The sequence below is a fragment of the Vigna umbellata genome, chromosome 1, assembly GCF_029865625.1.
Source record: "Vigna umbellata cultivar VRB3 chromosome 1, Vumbellata_1.0, whole genome shotgun sequence".
NCBI lineage: Eukaryota > Viridiplantae > Streptophyta > Magnoliopsida > Fabales > Fabaceae > Vigna > Vigna umbellata.
Genome location: NC_142165.1, coordinates 48,042,662 through 48,052,718, shown reverse-complemented (window position 1 = coordinate 48,052,718; position 10,057 = coordinate 48,042,662). Strand labels below are relative to the sequence as shown.

General features: G+C 33.6%; 1 protein-coding gene across 1 annotated transcript; it reads right to left on the bottom strand.

Moving 5' to 3' along the window:
• Positions 1 to 6,698: 6,698 nt before the first annotated feature.
• Positions 6,699 to 9,757, bottom strand: LOC124848582 (glucan endo-1,3-beta-glucosidase 13-like). Its single transcript, XM_088111303.1, has 4 exons — positions 9,456 to 9,757; positions 8,150 to 8,488; positions 7,131 to 7,161; positions 6,699 to 7,025 (listed from the first exon to the last, which is right to left on the bottom strand). The coding sequence occupies exons 1-4, from the start codon at positions 9,508 to 9,510 to the stop codon at positions 6,923 to 6,925; spliced, it is 528 nt and encodes a 175-aa protein (XP_087967429.1). The 5' UTR covers positions 9,511 to 9,757; the 3' UTR covers positions 6,699 to 6,922.
• Between the last annotated feature and the right edge of the window lie 300 nt (positions 9,758 to 10,057).

The window sequence follows — 10,057 nt, the reverse complement described above, 5'->3', positions numbered from 1 at the left end:
CACCCGACTCTACCCCTTTAAAGCTTTATGACTTTAGATTTTAAACGTATCACTCAACAATACGCGTATGGCGCTCAAAGTCGCATCAGGATACTCAAAAGGTTGATTTTTCTATATTAGGATACCAGACTTGATTTGTCTAGCGAATCTCCACTCTTTTATTAATCATTTTCCAATTTATAGTTCAAACACATCCTTTAGACAAAACAATTTGAATATCTTTGTATAAAGAAATCAAAATACACACAAATTCATTCAAAAATCAACCATTTGTCACATTTATTTACAATTATTCTCATTCAACACTAACATATATTAGTTAGTCCCAAATTAATCAATTTCTAAGGCCAATCATGCACAAAAGTTCAACTATACAGAACAATTGTTTCAATTTACACTAAAATACCAATTTTTTCCTATAATGTTAGCTTCCTTGGCCTTCATTAGGACTCGTGAAGCTCTCAAAGTTTCTCCTTCACAACCCACTCGTAGATGTAATTTTGTCTACACAAAAAAGAGAATTAGATTAATGATATGAATGTACCATTAAAATCATAAACACAGAAAGAACCAATTTGAGTAAAATTAAGCCACGTACGACTCATCATACTCACATGTAAGGGATGAAAACATTTTTTTACTTTAGAAAATGACCGCGACTCTGATCAAATAAAGTTAGAGTGTTCTCTGTAATGATAGACTCTGATCGAATAATAGATGAAGGATGAGTTTTATATCTTAAAGAAAAGACAAAGAGATTTAACAGAAATGGTTTTCTAGAGAGATAAAATGATTTTATAAAATGAACTCTATAATAGAAAAAATTATTTATAGTTTAGTCTTTTATTAATAAAATATTCAAACATCGTTCTATTAAGTTTTTTATAACTTTAAATATTTATTTTTTAATTTTCACAAAATGTATTGTGACAATTATTACATGAAAGTAAGGTGTGTATTAATATATATATATATATATATATATATATATATATATATATATATATATATATATATAATACTTTTATGTTTTTGGTTTAATACATATTTTGGTATCTCGGTTTGTAGGGTCTGTTCAAAGTTGTCCTCCTTTTTTTTAAAAGTTCACTAACATCCTACTTTTTGCAAGAACGATGCACGTTAGTCCTTTTTGCTTACGGCGTTAAAAAGACTAACGCCAGAGCTGCTCAGCTAGCAAAAAACTGATGATATGTATAGTTTTGGTTGTGGTGGCACTGTGACTTCATTATATGTGTTAAAATAAAATAATTTAAAATGACGTGGAATATGTAAAAGATAGGGTTAAAATAATTTTAGGATTAACTGAAGCGATATTACATTTGGGGTAAAATCAACTCGTGATTTTGGGGCGATTTAGGGTTCAACAATCTAGATTTTGATTCCTGGTGAAATTGCACTCGTGGTTCGTCGAAGAACGTGGTTCGTTCATCATCGCTGGTGAGGTTAGTGTTCTTACTTATGTTGTTGGTGTAGTTACTGATCGCATTATTAACTACTTTCATTCATGATGTTTGTTGTCTTTAATGGGTGGATTCTGTATTTGTTTTGTAATGAGTGGAATAGGTTAAAATATTATTGTATTTGTCGCGTGTTGGGGGGTTTATGGAAAAAGTAGTGGCGTTGGGTGTTGAAATTGGTCCCATGGGTATTAATTTAAGTTAATTGAGTGGTCCCCCTTTCCATTTGCAGGGTAGGGATGTCTAACGATAGGTTTGAGGTAGTAGTCCACCACGGTGGGACCTTGATAAAGGAAGTTCCCTTTAAGTATATAGGTGGGGAGATATGTTATTGGGACATTGACCCCGATACATGGAATTATTTTGGAGTAGTAGGTTCACTTAAAGATTTGGGTTACATTGAAGTAGAAGAGTTATATTACAATATTCAACATGTTTTACATAATGAATGATAAAGGACCTATGAACATGATGAATGTGGGAAAATTGTTAGGGAAAATCAACTTGTATGTTGTACATAAAGTGAGCGAAGTAGTGATTGTAGAAAATGAGAATAAAATTCTTTACCTTTGCCAAGGGCCTGCAGAGAGTGGTGAGGGTAGTGGGGTTGAGGCTGATGTAGAAGGTCCTATTGAAGTGCAACAGGAGGTTGAGGAAGGTCCTCTTGACTGTGGTCGTGACTTGGAGAGAGATGATGGAGTGTTGACACAAAGGGTGACGTGGAGGTGGAGCAGGATGGTGTACTGGGGGTGGAGCAAGTGGTTGAAGTGAAGGTTAACCAAGAGGGTGTAGTGGAGGTGGAGGAAGTGGGTGTAGTGGAGGAAGAAGTAGAACTGCACAGTGAGGATGAAGTAGAACTGCACAGTAAGGATGAAGTAGAACTGCACAGTGAGGAAGAAGTGCAAGTGGATACTGAGGATGAAGCACATATTATTGGTAAAGAGAACTTGGAGGAGGCAGGAGATTTGGGGATTGGTTTGGACAACGGTGATTCAGAATACAGGATGGAAGACAATGATAACGAAGCACAAGGACATGGTAGGAGGTTGTCAGATGATGAATGGGAGTCAGATATGTTGTTAACTCCAGAAAATAGTGAAAGTGAGGAGGAATACACTGAGGACAGACCAAGTAGAGATCCCTTTCCTACATATGGGAAAAGGAAGTCAATGTCAGATTACAAATGAGAACTTGGTACTATATTTACTGATAAGGATGAGTTTAAGGAAGTCATTAGAAGTTATGCTATTCATGCTGGGAGGGCTCTTAAGTTTGTAAAAAATGATAACCGTAGGGTAAGGGTGAGATGCATGGGTGAGCAAAAAAAGTGTCCATGGATAGCTTACTGTGGGTATTTGCCATCATGCAAGATTTGGCAATTAAGGAAGATTGTTGATGTTCATTCTTGCAGCAGGCAACTGAACATTAAAATGATGAATACTAAGTGGTTGAGTCATGAAATATATTAGTCTTTACATGAGAATCCTAGTATAAGGGTCCAAGACATACGTACTAAAGCATTAAGGAAATGAAACATGAATGTACCAATTTCGAAAGCAAAAAGGGCAAAGTTAATGGCATCAAGTCAACGTGAAGGGGATTTTAAAGAACAGTTTCGAAGGATTTATGACTACGCACATGAGGTATTGAGAAGTAACACAGAGTCAATGGTTAAGGTTAAAGTGAACAGTGATAATGGTCAGTCCATATTCGAGAGATTTTATGTTTGTCTTAAAGCATGTAAGGACAATTTTATTAGTTGTAGGCCCATCATCTGTTTAGATGGTTGTTTTTTGAAAGGTCTTTATAAGGGAGAGTTGATTACTACTGTTGGGAGGGACCCAAATGAGCAAATGCTACCCCTTGCATATGCAGTAGTTGAAGTCAAAAATAAAGATAGTTAGTCCTGGTTTTTGCAATTATTGGTTGAAGACCTTGGGGGCAATGAAGTTTGTGGGGCGTACACGTGGATGTCTGACCAACAAAAGGTACATGCACTACTTAAATTATTTTATTATTCATACTTTATTAATCATGTATGTTTGATTAAAAAGTTGATGTTGGCAAGGGTTGGTGCCAACTATCCAAGAGTTTTTTCCTAGGGCAGAACAAAGATTATGCATCAGGCACCTTTATGCTAACTTTAGGAAAATATTTTCTGGTCAGATATTGAAAATTTGATGTGGAGGGCTGCCACAAGCACGTACCCCCAAGCTTGGGAGAGAGAGATGTTGAATATCAGAGCAGTGAATGAAGAAGCATATAAATACCTCATAGTCATTCCCCCAAGGTACATTCTTTCCCTTACATGCACAAAGATTCTGCATTACTCATGTTTGGTAACCCATTTTCTTCATTCTTGTGCAATAGGTATTGGTCAAGAAGTAGGTTCACAACTCAAGCAATGTGTGATACCCTAGATAACAACATCAGTGAAGGTTTCAACAGTGTTATTGTTCATGCCAGAGCAAAACCCATTATCACCATGCTGGAGGATATTAGACTGTATTTGATGAAAAGATGGGCCACGAACAGAACGAAGGTGGCATCTATGGATTTTGATGTTTGTCCAAAGATCAAAAAGATACTTATGAAGGAATGTAATTTGTCAAGATATTGGATCCCAAGGTAATATTGTTCTTGTGCGTTAATTATGTTCATATCCAATTGTTGATGTGCCTTATTTATGTTCATTTCTTTCAGATGGTCTGCAAGAAGGATTTTTTAGGTTAGGCATGTTTCAGTCATTGGGAACAAGTTCACAGTGGACCTGCACAATGAAGAATGTAGCTGCAGGAAGTGGATGATCAGTGGCATCCCATGTTGTCATGCAGTTGTAGCAATGAACTATTCAAATGTAGACCTAGAAACTTTTATACCAATTTGGTTCAGGAAATCCACATATGAAGAGGCATATGTGTCCATCATCTATCTTGTGAATGGCCACCTCCTATGGGAAAAAACAAGTTGTCCTGATGTACTGCCACCACTTAAGAGGAAGATGCATAGGAGACTAAAGAAAAAAAGTAGAATGGAGCCATGGGAGCTAACTAAGGACAGGACCCAAATGAGTGTTTGTGGGCACAGAAAGAAATGTAGCATCTGTCGTGAAGTGAGGCACAAAAAAAAAGTGTGTCATTTACGTCCAACCATCATAAAACCAATAGAACCAGCACAGACACAAAGTTCACAGCCCCTTGCACCTTCACGGCCATCAAGTCCCCAATCTCCTCATCCACCACAACCAACTCAAGATTCCATCCCAGATTTAACTCCACCAATAGCAAGGAAAAAGTTAAATATTAGAAGAAAAGATCCATAGATTTAACTGAAAATTTTGATGTATTTGGATCTATTTTGTACTCTTACTAAGCACTTTAATTATGTATGTTGTACTCTTATTAAGCACTTTAATTAGGTATGTTGTACTATTATTAAGCACTTTAATTTTGTAGTGCTATTAAGCACTTTAATTAAATAAGTTATTATAGTTGTAGTGATATTATGTAATTATATCTGTTAGTATGCCAGGTATCCTTAATATGTATTACAGTCATATACGTCAGGGACCACCTTGAATAATTTTTTAAGAAAAGGGGGTCCACATTTAACATTTTTAAAATGTAGGGGGACTAAAACGAACTTTATTGCATGAACTCAGATTGTTCACTCATATTACAACACCAACTGATATATTACATGAACAAAACATAAAGCTAAATACCTAAGCCATTACATGAACAAAACATACATTGCACATTGCACACCTAAGATCAAGCTAAACACAGTCACAGTGTCATAATGTTCAACACAATAATAGCAAACACAACTCCAACTAAGAACTTTATCCTTCTCTGCAACTCTTTAACATTATTTTCGAGATCACATATCTTGTTGCTTTGTCTTATAATTGTACCATTTTTATCATCAATGTTGTCTTTAGAACACCACTTGAAACAATTACATGACATCCCAGTTGAAAATCCACCCTATTATTCACCAAGAACACAAAAATGTATGAACACAAAAATGTGTGAACAGATAAAATCCAATACACATAAAAGTGACTACGGTATTCAAAACACCTTGTAATGACGACATCCCCAAAATTTCCTCCCAACATTCCTTGAAATTCTGACAACTTTCATTACAACAATATCACCACAGTGACAAATAAGGGTTATCCCAACTCCCCTCGAAACAACACCGTGTGAGGATTGCGAAAATCCTTTGCACGTTGCCTTCGAACAAGAAGAACAACTTTATGATGAAGTCATCCCTAACCCTAACCCTTTGCTTTTAAATTTGGGAATAACAGTAGCACGAATGTTTAAATGTAGGTTAAATTATACCCAACTCACTTAAATTATACCCAACTCGCTTAATCATGAGTTAAACATGTTCTAACTTGATCGAAGTTGAGTTGATGTGTAGCTTACAAAAAAACAACTTTTTATTAATTTTTTATACAATTATTTACTACTTCTAGTTATTAACAATTTGATATTTTTAAATATTAGAATATTATTCAATAATATTTGAATGCTTAATGTTTAATTTTTTTTGTTTGATTAAGTAGCTTGAGATTTTAATTTTTAACTATTATATTTAGAGTAGTGTTTGGTGAAATATATGAATACTTTCATTTAACAACTAAAAATAATAATTAAGTCAATCTACTTTAATTTACTGTAGTAAATATATAAAATAGATGCTAAGAATAAAACATTACTGACTCAACATTAAGTCACTAATTCATCATGGATCAAGTTTGATTACAAAAATTTTGCTTTTAAAAAAAATTGAATTGCATTAAATTAACTCATTTTTAATTCAATCTATGGCTAGATAATCTATGAGTTAGTTTAATTCACTTTACAACTCTAAAAATTAGGAATAAATTTAAATATAAATTTTAATCAAAACACATTTAATGAATAAATCTAGAAATTATTTTAAACATGTAATCACGAATTTAAAATCTAAACTGTTATGAAAATAAAAATCAAATTTACTAATTCATCTATCGATCATCTTTCAACTACACCTGGCTTAAATTGAGTAATGTTTAGTATGTTTAGATGATATATTTTTTAAAATATAAAACTATTACTTAACTATTATATTAAATACAGATCGATTTAATCAAATATTAGTATTTATCTTACTTTATGAAATAAAATAATATTAAGTAAATAATTTGGAGGTTAGCGTCAACAACTTAAAATTGTGAAGTTCTTATAAATTTGGAATTGTTAGAATAATTTACAGATTAAACTTAAAAAAATAGATTATTTGCACAATTAGAGATTCTTGTTCTGACCCAACATGAAAGCTAAGAATACCTTAGCAACAAAAACACAATTATAAATGCTACCAAAACTACATTCCCTAACCTTCCTCTAATTCCCTTTTCCTTTTGTCCACAGTTTCACCGACCATAGTCACATCCAAAAGTATGAAACCAGTAACACCACAACAAGTTTCGACCAAACCAGGTTTTGGCTATTCTTCTTCAACAAAGGTGGTGCAGAAGCAACTAAAGATCTGTCACAAAAAATAAATACAACAATGATATAAACAGTGATTAAATAAAATATTTATACAAGCTTCTTTCAAAACTAGTAAGTTATACTATAATCTCATACATACCCAGATGTAGAATAAACACATTTTCCATAACCTGAAGAGAAAAGAAAAACACAAGTTCAGGATGATTTCTCTTTCAATCTTTCAAGATCAGTATGAACAACATTATCAGCTACACTAGTATCAAAATTCCACTCATTTCGAAATTATTAATGTTTCAACATTCAAATATTCTACACTTAATTTTCAGAAAGCATTATGCAAATACTGCGTAACATGTACTCATTATGATGACATCAGGAATATAATCCAAAGTATGAAGCTACTTTACTATATATACCAACTCAGCATAATTGCTTATTCAAAAGTAGGCGTTCTGGTATCTTCTAAAAGAATATCACATCTCATAGTTACAAAAACCTGTAGCAGTTTTCCAAAGAAAACAAGCTAATTTGATCTTAAAGTTTAAAGGAACTAGAATAATGCAAATGCATAAAAAGAAAGCACCCATACAAAAAGTAAATGGTTTGATTGGATGGAACTGCAGTTGCTTAAGTTAAGCACCTGTCTTTTCAACACCTCAACATTCTCAGGCAAAAAGTTTCATAAATCTTTGACATTATTCATCAGCATATGTAAATGTGTTTATATTTATATATTTATATTCATCAATCATACAAGTAATGTTATTCATTATTACAGTCTAAATCACTATGGTACCAAAAGTGAAAGGATGCTACTTAGATATGAAAACAAAAATGGCAGAGGAAAAGTACTAAAGTTCCCAAGATCCTAGAGGCAAATGTAACTGTTTGTTACTTGTGATCTTCACATAAAGCATCAACAAGTTATGGTGGGGCTAGGGAATCTTAATCCCATATATGTCTTAGCATGAACTTTTGTGGGTGAAAAAAATAGTTGAAATGAAAGTGATCAGACAGATTTTTGACAGAAACTAATCATCAGTAAAACTGGTAAAAAAACTCGACATCAAAAACATGGTTATCCGAACATATCTGTTAAAATAAACATCTCAGAACATCGAGCATAATTAACATGACGAGGTTAACATTTTGACTTACTGGGGTCACGTTTGGTCAAAGCAGCAGTGCCTCCAAAATTGCATGCAATATCGGAATTTCCATTTGTCTGATAGTAGCTATTGAAAGCGTAGGAAGCATGAGAAACAAGCGTGTCTGGTTCAAAACATGGTCCACCTTGTTGGATGGCTTTGCAATTTGCCATTCCAAGTCCACAAGCCCAATCAAGAGCATTCTGCAAGTCATTTTGAGAAGCACCAGGACGAGCCACACACCAAGTTGTGCCATCAATGAATGTAGTGTTTCCTTCGGGTGGTGACATTGTTGTCAATGGGATAGCAGCATCTGCTTTCTGTTGCACCACGATTTCCCTTGCCATGGCTAAATATTTTTTCCAAAGTCATGAATCAAGAAAGACATAATAGTATTGGTTATTAAATAAATAAATCAGCAATGACCATATTTAGTGAAAATCATGTGGCAGCATCAACCTCTGGTCCACCAATAACAATACAAGAAAAAGAACTACTGAATAAGAGAAAGTAGTCTGATCACTTTATACATAGCTGAGGTATATAGTATTTAGATTATTTTTGGGGATTGTAGCGTGAAGGAAGTAAAGAATTTGAACCCCATCATTCTTATCCTTTAATCACCCCTTTTCAAACTAAAAACTACCAAAAAATTGCCAGACTTTGGAAATTAAAAAAAAAAAATCATGTTTAGGGTTTAAATTTACAAAAGAAGAATAAGCTAACAAATAGTGACTCAAATGAAATGCAGAAAATATTTTATCATAACTTAGACAATAATAAGAAATGCAACCCAGCCCAGGTGAAAAGGGGTGATTGGGTGGTTTTGAAGTTCTTTTATTTTTTTCAGTAAATTCTCTCATACTTGACAAGAAGAATTACAAGGAAGGGCACTAAGCATGTTTCATCTGATTTGTTTTAAGAGCCAAAAGCTTGCTCTTTTTCCACTCTAGATATGAAATCAACATAACTAACACCATTTTTTTGCCTACCATGGTAACAAAAAACCATGACACCACCTCCAAAAGAGGTATAAAATTTAGTATTGGAATGATAAAACTGGAAAGTACCCAGAAAAAGAAAATGAGATTTGTTGATTACTTAACAAGAGACATAGATCACCGAGATCTCTTGAACTGAGTAAGATTTAAGAAAATGATCACACTGCACAGCTAGACACTTAACAACTGGTTTAAAATCTGAAATGAGAAAAAAAAACAGAGAAGAAAGTACAGACAGAAAAATATAGCTTCCCACGAAAACAGAAACATAAACAGGACCAAAGTAGTGAAACAAGGGAGAGAAACAAGACATACCCAGATAGCATTGTATAAAAATAAGGAACAGAAAAAGCCACATTTTGTTTTTCATGTGTGAAGTTTTAGTGAGTACTCTGAGTCCGAATGAGGGTGAAGAAAGGTTGAGTGCAATGAGTGGTGCTATAAGAGCAGCAGTGTCAATGGAATCACCGGTTACTTGAAGGAAGATTTCGTTTGATCTTTTCTTTCCTTTTCACTTTTTTGTGATTTTAAAATGATTTATGAAGAAGAAGAATGCAGCCTTCTGAAGCAAGTAGTACTATCTTTGACAGAGAGCAGATGAGGATACATTTGAGGCTTTTCACGAGCTACAAAAGAAGCTAGAGTCCACCATGTAATATAAAGCCTTGTACTGTTATCACTCAATCGACTGTGATTTCGTATAAAACATTACTATTATTTGTACCACCAAAATGCGGGATTTATTTTATCACTATTTAATATTTAATATTTAGTGGTGACAAAATAAGATGTAACATTAATCATTTTACTGCATGAACCATTATTTTGGTAATTCATATTTTAATCTCTAAACTTTTTCAATGAACCTACTAATTATGTTCCACATTTTTACACAAATTTTGTTTGATCAAATATTC

Bases quoted from the DNA above. Each gene is read 5' to 3' on its own strand.
- LOC124848582 (XM_088111303.1), bottom strand. From the start codon at position 9,510: ATGAAAAACAAAATGTGGCTTTTTCTGTTCCTTATTTTTATACAATGC. The intron at 7,162-8,149 runs GTAAGTCAAAAT...TTTTCTCTTCAG, and splicing joins TTTGACCAAACGTGACCCCA to GTTATGGAAAATGTGTTTAT. The intron at 7,026-7,130 runs GTATGTATGAGA...TTTTTGTGACAG, and splicing joins TGTGTTTATTCTACATCTGG to ATCTTTAGTTGCTTCTGCAC.